This window comes from Macaca mulatta, chromosome 5 (assembly GCF_049350105.2).
Source record: "Macaca mulatta isolate MMU2019108-1 chromosome 5, T2T-MMU8v2.0, whole genome shotgun sequence".
In the NCBI taxonomy this organism is placed as follows: Eukaryota; Metazoa; Chordata; class Mammalia; order Primates; family Cercopithecidae; genus Macaca; species Macaca mulatta.
Window position 1 is genome coordinate 191,019,369 of NC_133410.1, and position 24,530 is coordinate 191,043,898.

The following is a 24,530-nucleotide window of genomic DNA, read 5'->3' on the forward strand; positions in this document are numbered from 1 at the left end:
GAATTCTACAGTACTGCCTTAATACTAATACTTCCTCTTCATTTTCTTCTTGACAACATGCCTGGAACAAAAATGACAAAAATAATTATTCCTGTATAAATTAGTATGGAGAGCTTTGGGGTCGTACTCTGTGACCATTGCCAGATTTCCTAATTTCTCTGTACATTTTTTCCCACTTGTGAAACAGGAATATGTACCTACAGTTTCAGGTAGCTATGAGATTAAATAAGATAGTGCATGGTAAGTCCACTGCAGAATCAGCTTCAAAAGCTTTCATGAGTATAAATTTCTGTTGTGTATTCCACTACCCTTTGCGTTTAGAATCCGTGTAGTTACGTTGAACCTAGATTTTTAGTAATTCTTTTTTGAAGTTACTAAGTAATTAAATTACTTATAACCAACAAAACAAAAAACACATAAAATAGAAGAGAACTGTATAAGTCCTTTTTTAAAAAAAGTAGCACACAGTATTTTTTAGTTTCAGGGGTTAAAGAAATTGTTTTAGACTCGATATGGATGTGTTAGAATGCTTTAAAAATCGATTCTAGCTAATGGAGAGAATGTTTTTAAAGTGAACTATTGCCATTCCTTCAGTGAACCACATACAACAAGAAAAAATTCACATAAACATTGAAGGAAAGACAAGCTCTTCCTTATCGAAGTAATGAGAAGTGCAGTGATTTGCCATGGGGAATTAGAATGTGGAGACTCTTCTCCCTGTGCATTATCCTCTAATGTCTAGGCCCAGATCAGTAGCCTCTAATTTTAAATGTGCAGTTATCCAAACAAGATGAATGTGCAGGGCAAAGCTGGATAAGAATGTCGATCTTGATGTTAATATTTTTATTCTCCTTCGTAATCGACATAGAGTTGGCAAAAGCCAAATGCCTGTGAGATCCCTAAAGACCACAGCTAACTCAGGAGGACTGTAGCCAGCTTTATTTTACATCAGCTGTGGAGATACGGCCCGAGGGAGACACATCCCAGAATAAGCCCCTTGCCATTGTCCTTTACAGTGTTTTAAATCAGTTGTTTTATCTTGTCTAGATTTATATTTTGTAAAATGCAAACTGATATAGCATGACAGCATTCAAGACATAGAGTTAGCAACCAAAGCTTAAACCTCTGTGTGTGTGTGTGTGTGTGTGTGTGTGTGTATTTTTTGTAAAACATTATATATAGAGATTTGGGGAATTTTTTAAAAACCTGGAAAGAAAGACATTAGAAATCATAATCTACTCCCCTAATATTACAGATGAAAGGAACCAAGACTAGAAGAGTAAAATATGTTAGTGATAAAGCCAGGACCTAGATATGTTAGTTTATGTTCAGAGTAAAAATATCAAATAAAGGATTGTCTTCTTTTCACTTTTATCTCCCTAATTTTATATATAAGTAAGATTCTATTTTTTAATTCTGGATCTTTAATATGTGAAAATGACTTGTATTTGAAGTGTCTGATTTTTGAAGTTTTTGAAATTAATGTCAGAACACTAGATTCCTCTTAAAAGTAAATTAGTAATTATATTTTAAAAATAAAATACACGTTTTGGCAGTACAAATCAACTTATCATTTAATTGTTAGCATATGCTTTCTACAGATATATTTTCCTTACTAGGCAGATAATGTACATGCTTGCTAATGAAAGCTTTGTGAGCTATGTGTCTTTGGCACTTATTTTGCATAAATTATAATACTGTGTTTTACTAAAATATGGGTTAAAGCAAATATATTCAAGACTGTGCAAATGTGAATGCAACAGATTCCAAAGAGATGATTTTTTTATTGATAAATAAATTTTAATACAAATTTTACTTCGGTTTTAAGAATCATCAAGATTTTCAACAGAAGGGCTTATTTATTTTAAACCCTAAGCTGCCTTTCTGAAACCTGAAAAAGATTTGTGAAAACAGCCTGCAATAAAAATCACACACGCTTCATAAAACACTACTTGATAGATATCACTTGCACCATTAAGAACTAAACGACAAAGGATGTAATTTCAGTTCTGGCATGCAATATTAATCGAAAGCCTTTAAAACATCTTGCTGATGGGAACTATGACAACGTGACATTGAAGAATTATGAGCTAAAGACATCTATCTTAATCAGATTTTTGAAGTAAATGCCGTAAAACATAAAGTTGTTTTGTTCATCTTTACGTTTCTGCATGTTTTGGTGGGAGCATCATTTTCTAGTGTGTTGCTTTAAATGCAGAGACTGCAAAATCAGTATGTAAGAATATGAGTTCAGTACACAGAGTTGAAGCAAATTTTAGTCAATACACTCTGCATAGACTGGGAATTATTTCTGTAATAATGTATATTTTTTCATCTTTTAAGCCAGTGATTTATCTTAAGCAAACACTCAAATAATATTAATAGATATTTTTGAAACATAACTAGGTGTTTATTTGCCTTTTTTGTTGTTGTTGTTGGATTATTGCTCTGTCGTCCAGGCTGGAGTGCAGTGGTGCCATCTCAGCTCACTACAACCTCCACTTCCCCGATTCGAGTGATTCTCCTGCCTCAGCCTCCCAAGTACTTGGGATTACAGGCGCCTGCCACCACGTCTGGCTAATTTTTTTGTATATTTAGTAGAGACAGGGTTTCATCATGTTGGTCAGGCTGGTCTCAATCTCCTGACCTCAGGCAGTCCACCCACCTCAGCCTCCCAAAGCGCAGGGATGAGCCACCGTGCTCAGCCGCATATTTGCCTTTATAAATTCAGAAGTGAAAATAGACCTCCCCACAGAAAGAAATTATCTTATGGGTATACTAACACATAAACATCTTCTTTTCCTAAAAAAGATGGTTAAAAACTTTTCATACTTTATTTGAATAATTGAGAAAAGCCTGGAAATTAACCCCTTACATTAAAATAACACTTCACAGTTCATAAAAAATAATTTAATGTAAATTATCTCTTTTAATTCTCACAACATTTCCTTGTAAGATTGATTATTACCCCACTTTACAGGTGAGGAATTGGAGTATTTACAATAGGAAACTGATGATATAGTTACTAAGTTTGGGACAGGGAGTTTGAACTGTGCCACTTGCGGCAGGAGCCCAGATGTTATGGGCTAAATGTTTGTGTCCCCCAAAATTCACATGTTGAAGCTCTAATCCCCCATGTGACTATTGGAGCTAGGGCCTCTAAGGAAGTAATTAAGGTTAAATGAGGTCATCAGGGTGTAGCCCTGATCCTGTAGGGTTAGCATCCTTATAAGAAGAGACACCATCCTGGCTAACACAGTGAAACGCTGTCTCTACTAAAAATACAAAAAAATTAGCCAGGCGTGGTGGCGGGCACCTGTAATCCCAGCTACTAGGGAGGTTGAGACAGGAGAATGGCATGAACCCGGGAGGCGGAGCTTGCAGTGAGCCGAGATCGCGCCACTGCATTGCAGCCTTGGCAACAGAGCCAGACTCCATCTCAAAAAAATAAAAATAAAAAAAAAAAGAAGAGACACCAGAGGGCTTGCTCTCCCGCATTGCTCCCCTGCTGTCTGCCTTGCCTCAGCAAGAAAACAGCCATCTGCAAGCAAGGAAGAGAACTGTCACCAGAAACCAACCGACGCTGCCAGACCTTGATCTCTGACTTCTGGTCTCTAGAACTGTGAGAAAATCTATGTCTATTATTTCAGCCACCCAGTCTATGGCATTTTGTTATGGAAGCCTGAGCAGACTCAATACGTCACATCTGTATTCTCTTCATGATACATCCAGTGCTTATTCATCTCTTTTATGGAAAATTTTAACAAACTGCACTAAACTGTTTGTAGACTCATGAAATAAAAGCTCATACGATCCATGAAAGACTATCTTAGTCACTGCTTCTTTTTGAACCTTTATGTCAAGGGGAAGGTTCCTAGTGGCAGTGAGCATCTTGAAGAAAGATGCAGGCTTCCAATCTCAACATACCTTGTTTACTACGATTTTAAAAGGCACAACAGGCTGGGCACAGTAGCTCACATCTGTAATCTCAGTACTTTGGGACGCCAAGGGGGGAGGATCACTGGAGACCACAAATTTGAGACCAGGTTGGTCAATATAGCAAAATCCCTATCTCTACAAAACATTTTAACAAATTAGCTGAGGATGATGGTGCATGCCTGTAGTACTAGCTACTCAGGATGGTGAGGTGGGAGGATTCCTTGAGCCCAAGAGTTCGAGGTTGCAGTGAGCTATGATCACAGTACTGCACTCCAGCCTGGGCAACAGAGCAAGACCCTCTCCCTTAAAGGCACAACAAAGCCTTAGAAAATACAGATTATTAATTTCCCAAACAATAATAGGACCTTACATTTATATAGTACTTGCCGTTCACAGAGCATTGTCATGTACATGATCTTACTTTGATGTTGGCTCTCATATCTCCCATATTCAGTATTCTTTTCAGTGTACCATCCTGCCTTTCATAGGTGCTCAGTCAGAGCAGCTTAAAAACATATATTGGGAAGAGGCTTTTAGTGTATACACACAAAATACATACCCCCAAATTGTTAATGACAGAAGGGAATTCAGCAAATAAACATGTCTGTGTTAGCTTCATCTATGACTCTATTTTCCTTTTAATCAAGAGTGATCATTACATGGTTTCCACTTAATAGATCACTCTCATTGCACATGCCAAGAATAGAAAGGATACAGTGGGTTCCATTGAAGTCCATTGCATCTACATATTTCATGTTCATGATAATACATATCTCTGCCTAGAGGTCATAATATGATTGGAAGGACACTTAAATGAATATTTGATTTGGCTTTGATGTAGAACATTAAAAGACAGTAGGGACTCAAACTACAGATAACAAATAAGATATCAAATAAAATGCTAGAAAAAAATAACTGCAAAATTAATATATTTTTGAGAAGCAAGGTCAGTAGGGTCATTGGGAACTTTGTCTGTGCTCTTCAATTATTTGTTTTTCCTATAGTTGCTAAAATATTTAAGAAAGAAGAATCAGAAAAAAAGCTCAAAGCAGACTGAATCTTTTTGCTAAAAATCATTTTTAAAATGTATTATAATTGTCTTCATAACCTTTATGAAACAGATCAAAACAGATTTAATTTTTTTTTTTTTTTTTAGAGACAGAGTCTCACTGTGTTGCCCAGGCTGAATCTCAGTGGCATGATCACGGCTCACTGTAGCCTCAACCTCCTGGGCTCAAGTGATCCTCCCATCTCAGCCTCCCAAGTATTAATAGCTGGAACTACAGGCACATACCACCATGGCCCCATTAATTTTCAAATTTTTTGTAGATGGCCAGGTGCAGTGGCTCACACCTGTAATCCCAGCACTTTGGGAGGCTGAGGCAGGCGGATCACCTGAGGTCAGGAGTTCAAGACCAACATGGTGAAACCCTGTCTCTACTAAAAATACAAAAAAATTAGCTGGACATGATGGCAGACACCTGTAATCCCAGCTACTTGGGAGGCTGAGGCAGGAGAATCACTTGAACCCGGGAGGCAGAGCTTGCGGTGAGCTTAGATTGTGCCATTGCAGTCCAGCCTGGGCAACAAGAGTGAAACTCTGTCTCAAAAAAAAAAGGCCTAGCCCAGTGGCTCATGCCTGTAATCCCAGCACTTGGGGAGGCCGAGGCAGGCAGATCACAAGGTCAAGAGATCAAGACCATCCTGGCCAACATGGTGAAACATGGTCTCTACTAAAAATACAAAAATTGGCTGGTATGGTGGCGTGCGCCTGTAGTCCCAGCTACTGAGGAGGCTGAGGCAAAGAGAATCACTTGAACCCAGGAGACGGAGGTTGCAGTGAGCTGAGATCACGCCACTGTACTCCAGCCTGGCAACAGAGTGAGACTTTGCCTCAAAAAAATTTTTTTTATAGAGATAGATTTTGTCATGTTGCCCAGGCTGGTCTTGAAATCGTGGTCGCAAGTGATCTGCCCACTTCGGTCTCCCAAAGTTCTGGGATTACAGACATGGGCCACTACACCTGGCCTGGTTTTCTTTTAAGCTTGAAAGATGCATCCTAGCCTTTTACATAGCTATTTTTACAATTTGTTTAAAACTTTTTTACATTGAAATCTGAAATAAATTTAAATTGGATATCAAGTGATTTTCACTGTATGTACCTTAAGGTGTTAATAGTTATAATACAAGATAATATGGATGAGTTTATTTTTTAAATAAAGGTATTATTTTTAATGTCTTTAATATAAGATAATAGGATATTTTATGACATGAGTTAATACAGTGAAGTTTTCATAATATTTGAAGTACAATTTTTGTACTATCAATCCCTTAAATGTTTTATATATATAACTTAAGATGGTATGATATGGTTTTTAATTACTTTAAATTTTAAATACCCATAACGTAAGATAATACATTTTAAGATTTTATTATGTATTACCTAAAATAAAGGGAATTTTAAAATTGAAAAACTTCAGACTTCGTTGCATGACTCTGATCCTGCTCTCCCCTCAGAAGTTAATTGATATATATAGTTAGCTTTAGTTAGAGTAAGTGCTCAATCCTGTGTCTCCTGTTTCCTTTTGTGGTACTCTTCTATACCAGACATTTTATTTGTGATATGTTACCTGAAAAGCATAGCAAATTCTGCATTGTTTGAACTATGTGATTTGCTTTCCTTACTCTTTATAAGCCACCTGTCACAATAATATAGCCTTATTTGCCTTCCACCCTGTCTTTATCTATATTACAAATATGTTTTATTTATATCATATCATATACTCTATTTAAAGTCAGTAAAATTTAATTTCACTAAAATCAAATCCTCATAATAAGGTAATAAGGGGAGAGAAAAGTGTTGATTATTTATGTCAATTCTTTATTGTCAAGATTGGGACAGCTTCTTCCTTTTTTGCTTACTCTCTCAGGTAAAATATTTTAAAATGGGTAGAAGAATATCCTGAAACATACATTGAGACATTTTAAAGGTATTTTTATCCAGTTTTTTATGCATGTATAAAAGATATGTTTTATGTATGTTTCTGTTAGAAATGATTATGCAAAACTAAGAATTTCATAGCAAAAATGTGTCTGAGGCATTATGGTTGACAAGATAAACTACTTTAACTACCAAAAGATAGCCATGTACACTTGTTTTCACCCACTGAAATAGTTCAGAGTGCTTGACATTTAGATTAACTGCACACTTTGAAGCAGCAACCATTGAAGCCAGAGCGATATCTTTGAAGAGAAGTTACTGCCACTCAAGAGAAGTTGCTTTTTAAATAGAAGATAACCAGAAATTCTGCTATCCAGTAACAAGAAGAGAATAGCAGAGACCATTCATACTAAATGAGAAAGACATGAATAAATATATATTCTGTTTAATTTCACAGTCATAAGCATGGTATTAGGAACTTTGGAGAAAGTTGTTTCAGGAGCTCTAAAGAAAGCTATATTCTTGCCTTCTAGAACTCCTACTAGATGTATATTGAGCTTTTTTATTGTCTTTTTTTCTTTGAAGTACTCTTTTATATGTAAGCACTCTTCATCTTTCTGGTACTGTCCGAATGATTTTCTTAGATCTGTTTTCCAATTTAATGGTACTCTCTATAATTGTGTCTACTATATCATTTAAACAATCCAATGAGATTTTAATTTCAATGGCTGCATTTTTCCTGTTTATAGACTTTCTACTTTTGTCAAAATGGCCTCTTTATTTTTTCATAGTGTCTAATTCTTAGGTTTTTAATTTTTTTTTTTTTTTTTTTTTTGGTCCTTAATCATTCTGAACATACTTACAGTTTTATCTGACAATTATACTTACCTCAAGTTTGGGGAAGATAAATTGCTGCTTTTTGTTTTGTCTGTAGACTGTAGTTGAAGGTAGATTGTTTCCTCTTAAATTTTGTAGTTTTAGACCTGTGAACTCTTTGAAAGCAAGGTTTGGCTGTAGAAATCCTTTGTGACTTAGTTTGAGAATATATTCTTTTAAATCCTTTGTGACTTAGTTTGAGAGTATATTCTTTTAAAAACGGTTTGCAGCCAGGAGTGGTGGCTCACGCCTGTAATCTCAACACTTTGGGAGGCCGAAGTGGGCAGATCACTTGAGGTCAGGAATTCGAGACCAGCCTGGCCAACATGGTGAAACCCCATCTCTACTAAAAATACAAAGAAATTAGCCGGGCATGGTGGTGCATGCATGTAATCACAGCTACTGGGGAGACTGAGGCAAGAGAATTGCTGGAACCTGGGAAGCGTAGGGAGGTTGCACTGAGCCGAGATCACGCCACTGCACGCCAGCCTGGCAACCGAGCGAGACTGTCTCAATAAAAACAAAAACAAAAAATGTTTGATTTGCTTCTGCCGGGTACCTCAGGCAGAAACATCGCTGACCCAAGACCACTTTTAATATTAATTTCTTGGCTTGGGGTTCCAGACCCATAATGATACTTTTAGTTTCAATCTATTATTCCAATACTAGGGAGGCCCAGGCTAGTGGGTAAAATTTTCCTCTCTATCAGGAAAAAACAAGTTGTTTAAAACAACATAGCAAGATTTCTTATTGTTCCCTTTGCAGTGAGAAAAGTTTTTAAATTTCCTCTTTGAATAAGGGCATAACACTTCAAGGGTCCAGGCATTATCTAGGAGTCTCAGTAACAGTTGAGATTTATCTGGTCTTCTCCTTGTTCATTAAAAAGGTTACAGAGGGCTGGGCATGTTGGTTCACGCCTGTAATCCCAGCACTTTCGGAGGCTAAGATGGGGGAAAACTTGAGCCCAGGAATTCTAAACCAGCCTGGGCAACGTAGTGAAAACCTGTGTCTACAAACAATACAGAAATTATCCAGGTTTGGTAGCACGTGCCCAGAGATAGAGCAAGACCCCGTCTCAAAAAAAAAAAAAAAAAAGAGAAAGGAAAAGGTGGGCCGGGCGCGATGGCTCACGCCTGTAATCCCAACTCTGGGAGGCCAAGGCGAGTGGATCACAAGATGAAGAGATCAAGACCATCCTGGCCAACATGGTGAAACCCCATCTCTAAAAATACAAAACTTAGCTGGGTGTGATGGCACACAATTGTATTCCCAGCTACACAGGAGACTGAGGCAGGAGAATCGCTTGAACCTGGGAGGTGGAGGCTGCAGTGAGCTGAGATCGGGCCACTGCACTCCAGCCTGTGACAGAGCAAGACTCCGTCTCAAAAAAAAGAAGAAAAGAAAAAGATTACAGAAACTGGCAGACCTCCTCAGGAAAGCTACAGTGCCAGCTTACCTGCGCTTTACATTTTTTCTCTTCCCTCTGCTTTTGGCTTATTCTTTCTTTCCAATTCAGTTAATTGACCCGAAGTGTAAGTTCCACAGGCAGGCTGAGATTGTTGGCTTTTTGTTCATGGATATATCTTCAATGCCTAGAACAGAGCCTGTCATATAGTAAACACTCAAGAGATATGCTAAATGAATTCATCCAAAAGGTATTATATTTAACCCAACAATTCTGGGTGTTTTATATAGCAAGGAAATTGGAGATAGGTAATCTAGGTTGCCACATTGTCTGAAATAGAAAGTACAGTAGAATCTTAAAAAAAAGAGAGAGAACGTGAAGATTTAGATTCAAACTTTGATTATTTCTTCTAATCCTCAAAGAATGACCCTAAAGATGCTAAACCAAATTCTCACTAACCCAGTAAGTACAGTGAATCAGTTCATCTGTGTTCATTTAAGTAATACCTTCTAGGGAGTTTGTCTTTCTTTTATACTCTCTTATTTATCATCAAGGTATTTCATACTCAGTGTCTTTTTGTAAATAGTTTTACAATCAATTGATGATGAAGGTCTTAGGAACAATAGTGTTTACTTATATTGCATCTTAACGATTTTCAAAACACATTTGGAAATTTCATTTGATTTACAGGCAACTATCTGACAGATATTTGCGGTGGTGAAAATTTTTACACAGTACTGTATTTTAACCAAGGGCTTACGGAGGCATTTAAATGGAAAACTCACTTTCAAACACTGGGCTTGTGTGAGAATTCTAGAAAAAATAATGAACTACAGGAACTGGTTTATGTGAAAGTGATTTTCTGAGTAAAATGAGGTCTTTCTTTTCCAATTTTTATTTTACCATTTTAGATGGTTATATTATTAATATAATATTTGAGGGGCTGGAGTGGAAAAGGAAAGGAAAAGAAAACCCCTGAATATCTGTTTTGTTTTCCGATGAGCTTCGCAGACTTTGTGATGTGACCATAAGCACCTATTTCCTTAACTCAGATTTTCTCCATTTATAAGAAAAATTATTGCCACCGAATTTTTTTCCTTCAGAGGGGAATAATGACTACTAAATGTCTGCACTGTGTGTGAGATTTTCTAGACAAAAGAGGCATTTTATTGGTAATTTACTGTTTTCAGTGTCATAAAAATGTTGAATTTATAATACCACCTTTTTTTTTTTTTTTTACATCTGCAACAGATTTATTTTTTAAAGGACTGGATTGTAATACCACCTTTCTAGTAGCTCCTGAAATATAACCAGATCAGGGATGTGTTACCTAAAGTTACCTAAATTTAGAAAATCAAGAAGAAGCAATTTCTGGAAAACCACAGAGTTGATAATGAAATAGGAGATTAAGGTACACCAAGAGTTAGGTTGGTATTTTCGAAATCAGAAACTACCTCTTGTTTTGTCCTTGTACACTTGGAAGATCCACTTGAGGCTCTGGCCACTGTGGTTAAAATTCACATGATGGAGCCGGGCGTGGTGGCTCACACCTGTAATCCCAGTGCTTTGGGAGGCTGAGGCGGGTGGATCACCTGAGGTGAGGAGTTCAAGACCAACCAGGACAATATGGTGAAACCCTGTCTCTACTAAAAATATAAAAAATTAGCCGGGTGTAATGGCACACACCTGTAATCTCAGCTACTTGGGAGGCTTGAGGCAGGAGAATCACTTGAACCTGGGAGGCGGCAGTTGCAGTGAGCTGAGATTGCGCCACTGCACTCCAGCCTGGGCCACAGAGCAAGACTCTGCCAAAAAAAAAAAAAAAATTCATATGATAGTAAAATATACAAAAAAAAGTTTTATACAATTTATTTTGATGACTTGTTTTTAAGAAAGAGGTCAATTTTGAAGAAGACTTTAAGTTTTGTTTGAGACAAGAGAAAGTAATGATATAGCCAGGAAGTGATGTGAAAATGAATTTTAGGATACAGAAATGAAGACTTTAATCCCATCCTTTGCAGATCATCCATAAATATGTTTGGCTCCTTTTAAATGTTCGTCAAGTTAAACAATTGAAAAGGAACTGACAGAATTTGGTTTAGTATCTTTAGGGTCATTCTTTGAGCATTAGAAGAAATACTCAAAGACTGAATCTAAGTCTTCACATTCTCTTTTTTTCTCTGACAGTCCAGTGTACTTTCTATTTTAGGCAATATGGTAACCTAGATTACCTGACAATGCCCTTGCTATATAAAACAATTGGTGTGTCATATTGTGTACTCTTGGAGAGCTAAGACCAGAGCGTTTTCATTGATTCTACTTGCTATCATTATTATTCAGGAGTGAGGAAGCCCCACGCTGATGAATGAATACCCAGGAGCTGTTTTGTGTAACGGTGCTTCTCAGATTCTCTCACAGTTTTGTGAAATTAAAACTGTTTCTCTCTGTCTCCCTCCACCTCCACCCAGTTTCTGCCTGTCCCTCTTTGTCCTTCCTTCTTCTGTCCCTCTATCTTCCTTTCTCCATCCCTCCGTGCCTCCATTTGTCTTTTGATGATGACTTTACTCAAACTGCTGTTATTCTGAAGCAACACAGCTGTCCGCCCTCAGCTACTATCTCCCTTCCAGATTAGGGTATTTGTTTCCTGGGGACGTGTGTAGCCAGGCCACATGGAGATGCAGGGAAGGAGGCGAAGGAGAGCAGGGTGAAGGAAGTGGGTGGGACAGAGCAGTTGGAGTCACTGCAGTGACACCTTTCCCACTGTGCACACCTGCTGAAAGCGAGTGCCAGCCCACTCTCCTCCTTTCCTCTCATCTCACACTCACCTTTTATTTCCTCCCACATGAGCTGAGCGCACACATACAGATGCAGACATACACTCACACAAAGATATTTTTATCTCACAGCAGGTATTATTTTCTTTCCCAGTTTTCCTGTCTGAAAGTCCATTTCCACTCTGCTCCCCGAAGACCACAGCCCAAGGCTGTAAACCAGGGAGGAGCTGGAGCTGAGTCGCACGTAGCAGCTTGGGAGCTGCCAGCAGTAGCTTTTAGTCTAAAAAAAAAAAAAAATGAAGCCAGCAAATAAGCCCAGATACGCATTGTTTTGTTTTGTTTCTTCTTGGCATGATCCTATGGCCATACTAGCTAGGAAAAGGTGACTAGGCCAAACTTCATGACTATGAGATCACATTCCTTCCTGCGTGGGAACTGGCAAGAGGTTAGTTTTTTAAATTCTTATGACATTTCCTTTTTGCATTTCTTTTTTTTTTTTTTTTTTTTTTTTTTTGAGGCGGGGTCTTTCCATGTTGCTCAGTCTGGTCTGGCCTCACACAATCTTCCTGCATCAGCCTCCCCAAGTGATAGGATTACAGGCATGAACCACTGAGCCTGGCCCTATGACATTTCTGATTGTAATTTTTCTACCTGTGAAACACTTTTTTGTCTCTACAAAAAAATTAAAAATTAGCTGGGCCTCGTGGCGCACACCTGTCCCAGCTACTCAGGAAGCTGAGGTGGGAGGACCACTTGAGCCCAGGAGTCTGAAGCTATGGTGAGCTCTGATTGCACCACTGCACTTCAGCCTGGGCAACACAGCAAGACCCGTCTCTAAATAAATAAATACATAAAGCAAACACATTTCCTCTCCCGGCGCATTTGGTTGTGTGTTCTCACTTCTGGTGATGGTGCTATTAGTTGCTGACAAGGCTCTTCCGTTAGTTTGTTTTTCCTCATGATGTTCTGCCCTTTATTTCTTACCTGTTTTTTGTTTGTTTGTTTGTTTATTTGTTTGTTTTGTGTGTGTGTGTGTTTTCCCGAGATGGATTCTTGCTCTGTTGCCCAGACTGGAGTGCAGTGACGTGTTCTCAGCTCACTGCAACCTCCGCCTCCTGAGTTCATGCAATTCTCCTGCCTCAGCCTCTCGAGTGGCTGGGATTGCAGGCGCGCGTGCCACCAAGCCCAGCTAATTTTTGTATTCAGTGGAGGTGGGGTTTCACTACGTTGGCCAGGCTGGTCTCGAACTCCTGACCTCGTGATCTGCCCACCTCAGCCTCCCAAAGTGTTGGGATTACAGGTGTGAGCCACCGCACCCAGCCTGTTCCCTGTTCTTGGCACTTACTTTTTATGTCAGGCACTGTGTGTTTTTAGATCCTTTAAACAAGCGCTATCAAATAAATGAGGCTCGGAGAGATTAAGTAATTTATTCAAGAAAATATCCCTTGGAAAGTAAATATCCCGTATTCATTGTCATGTGTCTCAATGGTGCCTCTCACCATGCTGATTCATAATAACAGAGTTGCTATCGGGGAAAGTCACTAGCAGTCTCTCTTCTTCTCCATGCGGAGCTCCATGAATAGGCCTTACATTTGCCTGGAATTGGGGGTCGGTAAGCTGCTTACACGGTAATCTACCCTCTGTCCAATAGCTCCTAGCGTTTTCCTGGTATAATAGTCAACATACTTTTTTCCGTGTACACCATGATTCAAGTTCTTAACCCATGCTAGCAGGTCTAACATGGGAACAGACTGCCCTAAATGGTGCTGTCGAAGAGCTAAGGGGGGAGCAGAGTGACAGCAGTCTTTACTATCTAATCTCTATGATTAATGTGAGTTTTAAAAAGCATCTGATATTAATTTCATTCAACATATTGAATAAAAACATGCAGCTGTTAGGCTTTCATTGAAGTTATGTGAGCAGTGGGATCTCAATAAAGGAAAGGCAGGTGGAAGGAAAGAGTGAATTTAATAAAGATGCTGTTTGGGTGTGATGCATAATTTCTCATGACCATGGTACCAAGAATTTAATTTTCAAAAAGATACAGAGGAATATTTTGAAAAAAATAATTAACACCTTTTCTAAAATATCTAAAAGCATTGCTAATCGTAAGCTTTAAAATATTAATAAAAGGAAAACATTGTGTCTGGTAAAATATAATTTATAATAATATTTTTATATTTTATATCTTACATTTTATACATTATATACTTTATATGATCTTTATATTATTCACATATCTTAAAAGGTAGATTTTAAATATCAGAACATTTTCAAAGAAAGATTCCTAAAATCCAATCTTTGGGGTGAGTGGCATGGTTCCTTGCTTGAATGAGATGACCCATCAAGGTGCCATTATATCAGTGTCATCAATCAATCAGCACACTTTTGGGAGTCCTTGAAGTACGTGCTTAGTGAAAGTACCAGAAAATCCAAATAACTTTGAGTTACAGTCCTCGCCTTTCAGGATCTAAGAATCAAGTTGGGGAAATACAACATATTTGTTTGCAAATTACCTTATAGTTAAAGGCAGTATGGACAAGCTCAACCTTCTACTACTTTCACTCTCTCTCATTGAATTCTTCACAAATAGTCATTCATTCAACCAGTATTATTGAGTGTCTGCCCTTGTGCGGACCATAGAGCTCAAAGGTGAATTGCATGTGAATCCTGCCCGTAGGGAGCTGAGCAGGGGACAGGAGCCCTACAACCTTAACTCTAGCACAGAGGGGAACGCGAATAGAGCCATGAAAAAAGGACAGATACAATAAGGCGTCTCCAAGGAGAGATCACTGATTTTTACCTGGAGAAAACAGAGGTGGCGTCACCTTGTTAGGTCTTGAAGTAATTTGGATTTGGAGATAGAAAGATGGAGGAAAATGTCTTTCCAGAGAGAAGCAACGCTGCCTGAGTGGAAAGGTGTAAGGCATGGAGTGGCTACAGCGAGTGTGGCTAGAACAAGGAATATGCGAAGAGGACACACGAGGGAGAGCTTGCAAAAATGTATTTTGGGATATCCGTGACCAAATAGAATATTCACCTTTAGAGTTCATTTTAAGTTTCATAGGCACTAGAAAGCCATTTGGAGTTTTCTAGGAGTAAATCAACATGTTCAGAGGTATGTTGCAGGAACATTAAACCTGGTGACTGTGTGAGGTCTGACTGTCCCATCTATAACTCACTCAAAGTCATTATATCCAGAACTTTTTTTTTTTTCAATGTATGTATCAGTGAATTTGTCTAAAGTGAAAGGCTACAGTGGCTGTTCTGGTTTTTCTTGTGTGGATCTACCTAGCTGTGTTAGATTCTTGAACACTTTTATAGTCTCCAAGTCTAGACCCTGTCCTTTTTCCTAGTGTCTATTTTGAACCTTGGTCACAAAAATTTCCCTGGATATTCAGTTGTTCTTTATGTGAAGACTTAAAAAGAGCCAGGTACAGATCCTCACATCTGTAGTCTCAGTACTTTGGGAGGCCTCCGCGAGAGGATCGCTTGAGGCCAGGAGTTCAAGACTGGCCTGGGCAACATAGGGAAACCCCATCTCTACAAAATTATATTTTAAAAAATTAGCCAAGCGTGGTGGCACATGCCTGTAGTTCCAGCTACTTGGGAGGCTGAGGCAGGAGGATCACTTGAGCATGGGAGGTCGAGGCTGCAGGGAGCTGCAGTCATACCACTGCACTCCAGCCCAGAGAACAGAGCAAGACCTTTTCTCAAAGAAAAAAAAAAAAAAAAAAAAACTTAAAAAGAACTGTTCTGTTTTCTGTAACAGAAATAAAATGAAAAATAGTAATGTTTTTCATAAGCAACCTTTTTGATCTTAAAAATACTCTAAATCATGCAGGTTATTATATTTCTCTCTTTGTGTTGACAAGTAGATTATTTAAAGCCAGATTTGTGTCCCTCTTTAAAAATGTATAGTACTATATAGTAGATATTTTGTCCACTTTATCTTATCTTTCACACTTTTATTTTTCTTGTATTCTATTTTTATTTTCGGTAGTGTTGAACTTTTTCTTGTTATACTTTATATACTTATTCTATCTTGAGTAAATTGGTATGATAAAGACGTACTCCAGCTACTTCTTATGTTTTGTAAGCCCAAATCTGTAGAGCTAGCATTGACCCTAACTGAATCTTCAGATTTTGCTCCTGTTTGTGGTCTGCTGCAGAATTTAAATGTCTGGCCAGGCCAGGCACTGTGGCTCATGCCTGTAATCCCAGCACCTTTGGAGGCCAAGGCGGGAGGATCACTTGAGCTCAGGAGTTCAAGTTGTGCGACCTCGTCTCTGCAAAAAATTTAAAAATTAGCCATTGAGGTGGCTCATGCCTGTGGTCCCAGCTACTCAGGAGGCTGAGGTGGGAAGATCTTCTTGAGCCTGGGAGGTCAAGGCTGTAGTGAGCTGTGATTGTGCCACTGCACTCCAGCCTAGGCAACAGAGCGAGACCCTGTCTCAGTAAATAAATAATTAATAAATAAATAAATAAATAAATTTTAAAAAATGTTCTGGCCATCCACCCTATACGATTCAGACTTTGCATGTATTCTGTTCCACCAAATTTTAGATTGAACCTAGCTTTCATCAGCTGGATTTGTTTTATTGGTCGGCCTCCTGATTGTGTTGTCAGCTCAAGAGGTTCCAGTAAACACAGCTCACTGCTGCGCTGGCCTGGGCAGACCATTGGCAAGAGCATAGAGCCTTGTGTGGTGGCTTCTGCGCTGTAAGTTCTCGGCAGACACTTACAAAACGAAGACGTGCACCTAGGGAAAGCCGCCGCTGCTTATGTTTGAAACCTTAATGGAAGTTTTTCCCAATGGTTATGTTTTTATTTAGGAATAAGAATTCTAAATTCAACATATTGAAACATAATGATAATGGATGTTAAAATCATTTCTCTTTCAGTAACAGTGTTCTTCATTCTCCATAATGCTTTATTTTACCATTTACACAGTGCTTTCATCTGTGACTGACTTAGCAGATTCCTGGAACATCAAGTCTAGAAAATGTATTTGGGATGAATGGCTAAGTGCATGATGAATAAATGAATGAGTGGGTGCATTTCATTGAATTCTTACAATTGCACTAAGAGCTGGGTGGGACAGTAGTATTTCTCACATTACAGGTGAAAAGACTGAGGTGAAAAAATCATGATGTCTGACAGAATCAGGACTTAAATTTGTTATTATAACTTCTCATATTCTGCTCTTTACATAGTATAATATCTAATACAATTTCTTCTATATAATATATATATAAAAAAATATCATTCTTTCATGGCACCATGGAGTCATCTGACCCATACCACTGCGTCTTTTTAGGCAAAGTCTTGTTACTTTTTCCTTGGAAACATTTCTCCCTGTTCTCTCTTTGTTTCTATTCCGTTGACACCAACCCAGTCCTGGCCCTCATATCAGCAGCTTCTTGAAATGTACCTTAAAGACATCCGTAGGGATTCTAGTCATGTACACTGATGCTAAGGAAGACAACTCTAATTAATTATATGAAACCTGAATAATAAATCTTTCATGAATTTTAAGCTGTTAGTTTCTCTTTTTCTAACACAATGACAACTGTATGTGCCATTCCCTCAAAAGCTGATTTCAATCTGAGATTTATACAATCATAATTTTTCATGAACACCAAAGCAATAAACCAAGAAGGATTCCTGCAGTTTCTGATAGGGGGGAAACTCTATTCTTGAAGTTCCCCCATATCAGAAACTGCAAGGAAGTAGCGATATTTTCATATATTTAGGTGTTATCTCTATCCCTCATTACAAGAATGTGAAATTATTCATTGTTAAATCATATGATATGGAATATTAGGGATCATTAGAAACATGTGATATTACTGATGTTATATGCTATGAGAGGAGTTATTTTTATCATTGTACCCTGTAAAGAGGTTTGATAATATATATTAAAACAATTACATATTATGTATTCATTTCATGCAACCTGAATTACAATGTTAAACTGTACTATTTGGCTTAACAATCGCTGCTGGAGTTCACATCATAGATGGAAGCTAGTCCTTGTGTTTCCTATTCTTTTTTAATATATGCATTTATATTAATAGCATGATTTAATACATCACTTTAAAATTATACTGCATTTTGAACTGCATTTAGTCCAAAATTGACATGTCATGTGTGAGGAACCATAATCAGTTTAGCATTAAATTAAAGAGTCATCTATCTGTTTGGTAAAATGTAGTCTTCGTAAATTCTAGCATGTCCAAAGCTAGGTAATGAGATGCGAGTAGGTCTCAGATGTTACATTAATTTGTGAATTTTAACTTATGACTTATTAGCTATACGGAATTTTCTAGCAGTTACAACACAGCATAGTGTTTACGTTTTGAAATTGCCAGACTCTTTATGATTCTGGTTTAAAACAAAAATATTTGTATCACTGACATAGTGGCATGAGCCTATCTGGTCACCTATGACTTACTTCAGATTGTAGTTACACTGCATACTGTGAAATTGGAAAATCTGTTCTGTGTGTGTTCTAATGGATGTGACGGTCATTAAGTATATGAGTCTTCTGACGTTGTAATCAGATGTGATTCAGTCTGTTAAGTACCCATGAAACAACATCTGCTTCACAGAGTGACCTTCTGCTAAAGAATACTTAGCATCTATTAGTAGATCATAGTGCAGATCTGCCTTATTTGAAATGCACTAAACTAGAGTAGTCTACTGCTGTTTAGCAACTAGCTTGTAATAATTTATTGCAGTTAAATAAAACTTAAAAAAACTCCATTAAATAATTATAGGGATTATATGCATTGCGAAAACCTTTGTGTTCTACTGAAATTACCCATTTAATTTCAGGGTTGGTTTGTTAAAAAAAAAGCTGAAATCTAAAGGCACATTAGGGGAGCTGTCAGATGCTGTTTTCTGTAGGTGTTAATAAAACCAGATGAAGAAAAAATCTGAAACAAATTAAAACCAAAAGCAATTTTGCCATCTGTTGTATATTAATTAGAACTTCGTGTATCAAGGGTAAACTTGCTCTTAGAGAATGTCACTGAACACCCGCTTAATAGAATAATATGCAAATTTATTAGGTTATGGATTTATATGCAGTTTTTAATTCTAATTCATCTGCAGTGGATCCCCCAAGAAACTGGTAGTGTGTATATACATACATGTATATGATGAGTTCTCTTTCTTTTGTTTTTCAGAGCAACCTGCAAACAATCAAGGCCAGTCTACCCTGCAGCCCTTGCCGCCTTCCCATAAGCAGCACTCTGCACAGCATCATCCGTCCATCACTTCTCTCAACAGAAACTCCCTGACCAATAGAAGGAACCAGAGTCCGGCCCCGCCGGCTGCTTTGCCCGCCGAGCTGCAAACCACACCCGAGTCCGTCCAGCTGCAGGACAGCTGGGTCCTTGGCAGTAATGTACCACTGGAAAGCAGGTAATGTCTGACATTTAAAAATAAGCTAGCCCAACCCATTTCTCACCAAGAGAAACTGACTATACTTCTATATTCTGGTGTGGTGTTTTGGGGTTTTGTTGTTGTTGTTGTTGTGTTTTCTTTTTTCTTCTCTAAGAAGCGGTTCCAGATTGTTGTGATTTTTTTTTTAGTTGCTGGGTCGGTGAACGTGCCCATTCTTTTCACACATTTTGTTCCCTACAAGAGATAAGAATAAATTACTTCAGTGAAACTTTCCCTTACCACTGTTTGTTTTTTTCTTATCTACAAATTACCAGGCGTGTGGAGAAAAGGACAGAGATGTAAAATGCTATTCTCAGTTGCATGTAGCTTGATTTAGTAGACATGTCTAGCATCTTCTTGGTTCTAGACTTCTGTACTTTCTCAGACTATATTTTGTTCATTACATCATATAATCATAGTGGAGCCCCAAGTATAACACTTAAGCACAAATCCGATGACAATTTGTTAAGGATATTATAGTTGCTTGCATGAGGAGGGAGATAGGACCTACTCTCTAAAGTTCCTTGCAGGATTATTTCCTAAGACAATCCATTCATCCTTACACAGTTCTATTAGGAAATTTTTCCCCACAATGAACTGAAATCTCCATCCCTGAAACTTCCATCCTCTGACTGTAACTGTGCAACTAGTAGTCTGCACAATTTGCAACTATACAAAACAGTTTTGCCCTCCTTCAGAGATGATGGCCCATGGGCTTCTCAGTCTTCTAGAAGCTTCAGCAGTTTAATGGTCCTTCTCTGTACACATAGCGTAGTGTTTCATTGAGGTTCAAAGTTATGACTTCTCGCAAAGGCTGGCTGACAGGTGGTGATCTGCTCATACAAAAGTATAGATTAGCCAAAGCTGTTTTGAGCTCATCCATTTCGTTATTCAGGATCTCCTGGCATGTAACATTTGGCCTTCTTTCTTTGCACAGGAGCTTCACCGCCACCGTCTCCTTTGTAATTATGTATTGCACAACCAAGAGTGGTGTCTTACCTTATTGGTCTTCTGGCGGCAGCTTTGCAGTGAGGTTTCCCTAACATTCTTCTTATTCTTTATTTCTTCTCTGCCCCAGAGGTTCCGTTAGGCTTGGAGAACAAGGGTTATCACCACAGAAAAGCCAGAAAATAGAGAGCTCTTGACCCCTTGAGAGACTGTCCCCCAAAATGCCCTGCCCTAGAGCTTATAGTTAACATTAGGATTTAAATTAGCTTCTGGGTGAAGAAACTGTCTCACAATGAATATGTTGCTATTTCTCACCATTAGGTGTATGGTCTCAACCCCTTCTGCTTTGAGGATGAACTAGCAGGAGGCCCTCACAGTTAGTTGTCAACAAAAAAGTCCTCGTATGTTTTCTTTTACTCTTGACCTAAGAACAAGGTTCTAAAGAACTCTTATCTTTTTATCTATAATCAGCCACGAGTAGTTGAGTTTTATTGTTTATTTTGTATTATTGAACATTCTTCTGGGAGAAATTAGGAAGAGAAAGAACAGGAAAAACAGGCAAACAGCAGATTTCTCTTCACTTAAGACACAGAGTCATGTATACAGATTTTTTTTTTCCTGAGGTTATTAGCACAGACCTAAATTTACCCAGTGTAATTAATTAGCACACACAGAAGAACTAATCAACACTGATTGACTATTGTCATTTGGAAAAATTTTATTAGGAAAAAAGTAATTTTCCAGTTGAGTCATCAAATTGAATATGGATAATTGCATTGTAGTTGACAATAATTGTTTTGACAAATATTTATGAAATATGTCAAGTTAAATCCTCAGAAACATGTTTAATTTTAGTGATGTTATAAAACACAAAAGCCTCAAAAACTGTCAGTAGGAGAGTTAGCATTCCATGAAACCCTGTCTTACAGTTAATTTGGAATAAGTTTGAGAAGAGTAAGATGTGTTCTCATTATTTGTCTTATTGCACTGGAAATTTTGACTGATGGGACTTTAAAGAAAGAAAGTAGTTGGTTAGAAGAAAATCCACTGTAGCCATATGTAAAATTGTAGCTGGTTTCTCTATATTCAGACCATATAAGAAATCATTCCCATGGTGAGTAGTTACTGAGATTTTCTTCCATTTCAAAGTAATGCCATTAATGAATCATCAATGGAATTAATATTATATAGTTTTATAAGTTGACACAGGGAGGAAATCAACCAGCTGATATGATGTCACTAATAAATATACAGAATAATTAATCTAAAAAATGTGTTGTTATGCTAACAAATTTTAATCTGCAGTATAGTTTTGTTGTTTTCTCGTTATCCAAAGCTCACATCTTATAGTGTTGCTAATCAAAAGCAATGATATTTCAACTTGCAGTACTCAGTGAGTCAACCTAAGCAGTGATGTGAAAATCCCACACGGTGCTGACACAGTACTACTGTGGTTTCTTTAATAGTCTCACTTGGTTGGAACTCTGGAGGTGAAGAACTAGCCTTACTTATCATTGATTTTTCCTTTTTTAGTTAAGGTTCCCTATTGAGTTGGATTCTCAGACTCAGTTTCAGTTATATTAACAACTTTATCCAGACTTGTGTCTGCCTTTAACTGTTTTTTAATCTAGTGTATTGTTTTATCTTTGACAATGATTTCAATTTATATATATATACACCGATTTTGCTAATTCTCACTTTTTCTGAAACTGCCACTTAAAGGTTATAAACTATGAAGTATAAAACTCAGTTACGCATAAATAAAAATCTCTATATTTTTCTCTTAGTTCCCCCCGCCCTTTTCTCTTTTCAGCACAAATTGATAGTAATTGGTTACAAAGTGGCATGTAATAACCCTTGAAAATCTCAGTGATTTGTAGACTTAGAGTTTATGTGAATTGCTGGAAAAGACATAAAAGGATTTTCTACTTTGTCCTATATGTTTCAGTATAGCTATCATTTTGATTTATTCAAAAGCATTTTTTTCACCAGGCAGTTTCTTGCTTCCATAAAAATGTTTATTTCCTTTCTCTAATGAATTTAACATTTGCTCCTGCTGGAGACAATCAATATGATTGTATACTGTGCATTCCCACTCAGTGAACAGAATACTTCTGGTCTGTAATCTCCAGTGACTCTCAGATCTCCTAGAATCACGCTGAGATCCAAAAAAGCCTTTGCAGTTCATAAGCATCTCCTTATTATGTCATCATTTCCTATTAACAGTCGGTCCCTATGTATAATACCAAGTACTTGCTTACAATTTTCCTGAAAATTCCTTTTCTTTGAGCTCACTATTTGTTATACTTTGGATCATTCACTTTTAGGGCATTGGAGAGCCTATAGCTTGCCATTGGTTTATTTTATACTTAAGCTGCTTCAGTATGTAATAATAGCTGCTACAAGAATACAGAGCAGCTGAGGAAAAGCTTAGAATTGGCCCAGTATAGCAGCAGCACTTAAAGGTATAGTACAGTAATTCTCATTGAAAAGCCCTGCCCTTCAGCAACTGTAAAGTTAATTGCCTTCAAGTTCCTCATTTATATACGTGAATTAAATAGCTTAGTAGTTACCTATTAGATGTTAACAAAACGGTTCATTTGTAGCTGTTTAATAAAAGATTTATTAAAGTCTCGTTTTATTATGAAGCCTACTTTGGCATGGATAGTTCATTAGTTATGTTCCCATAGCTTTTTACCTTCTAGTTCAGTAATGCTTTGCTAATTATTAATGTATGAAATTGCATATTAAATTGCCTCTTTATTAGTGCATTTTTTATTTCAATATTGAGTTGTCTTGAGCCACATTAATGTGAGATCAATTGTTTACATCGTTAAAAACATAGAATACCTAAACAGAGATATTGTTTACTAAACCAAGATATTATACTTTTTTCACTTTTTATCTTCTTTAAAATGGTTGTAGGGAAAGTGAAAACAATCATATACACGCCGGGTCTGAGTCGGCCTTGCTGACTTGTGTCTGCATCCTATGCATGGTAGCTTTCCTGCCCCAGAGGAAGCCTTTCCCAGCTGAAGAATTGTACCTGCACCCACTTACTGATAACGGACTACCATTAGTGAGGTAGTAAGTAGTGGAATCCTCCATAATTAAAGATACAACTTCAAGTAAAATATGCCTGGGAAGGTAGCTCAGTGACTAAGGTTGACTGACTGATGCTGATGCCATATGCTTTTGTTAAGGATAGCTTGGGGAGACACAAGGGTACCTGTGGGGAAAGGGAATATTACTGAATATGGAAAAGAGGTCCAAAAATGAAGAACCTAAGGTTACTGAACAAAAATTTCAAAATTGGACCTGGGCCTATGCTAGGAAATTCTTCAAGTTTCACCATCATCATTTATTTAAAAAAAAAAAAAAAAAGGGAAAGTTAACTTAAATTGTATACTAATGAATAGTAAAAAATCACTTGGATTCTAAGTCTCTTAAAATATGGCACCTTGTATAACTTAACAGTATTTCTTAAAAGGACTGGGAAGGGATATTGTTTATTTGTGAGAATAGGAAGAAACATGAAGAGGGAGATACAATGTACAAGAATTTGCTGTGTGCTGTTAACATTTAAGGCCTATTTCAAGCCCTAACTAAAAAAAAACCTTTGTCTCAGAGAGAGGAGGATAGTTGAGGAAGCTATTGTAAGCTTAATTCAGTAATTCAGTGCCTAAGCTCTATGGTGACCATATAATTCATTTTTAAAGCCAGGACACTTGCAGAGTGAGAAGGGGCCATATCAACAGTTACCCTGGAATTGCAGCATAAACTGAGAAGGACATGTGATTACCATACTAAGTTTTATTTCCAAGAGTAAAGTTAATTTTAAGTCCAAATTTTCTTATGCCTTAGATAAAAATAAGAAATCAAACGAGAAAACCAGGTTGAATGCAGGTAAGGCTTCAGACTTGAACATTTCTAGTAGTTTCTATTGCTAACTTAGAGCAAATATTTAAACTTTTATTGACCTCTTTCACAGAAAAAGCTTCTATTGGCCTCCAAAATATGTAGCTCCTAAAATAATACATAAAATATTTGTCTTAATTTTCTTCTCACAGTATCAAGAGAACACTTAGCACAATATCAAGAGAACAAGAGGTAGCAGGCCAGGCGCAGTGGCTCACGCCTGTAATCCCAGCACTTTGGGAGGCCAAGGCGGGTGGATCACCTGAGGTCAGGAGTT

The 24,530-nt window shown here is 37.6% G+C and overlaps 1 protein-coding gene across 8 annotated transcripts in view; it reads left to right on the top strand.

The window, feature by feature from the left end:
• TENM3 (teneurin transmembrane protein 3) overlaps positions 1-24,530 on the top strand; it is a 659,662-nt gene that overhangs the window by 437,377 nt on the left and 197,755 nt on the right. For all 8 annotated transcript variants that reach the window (NM_001193929.2, XM_078001693.1, XM_078001694.1 and 5 more), the window contains 1 exon segment: positions 19,129-19,366. In NM_001193929.2, coding sequence (NP_001180858.2) covers positions 19,129-19,366 — 238 coding nt within the window.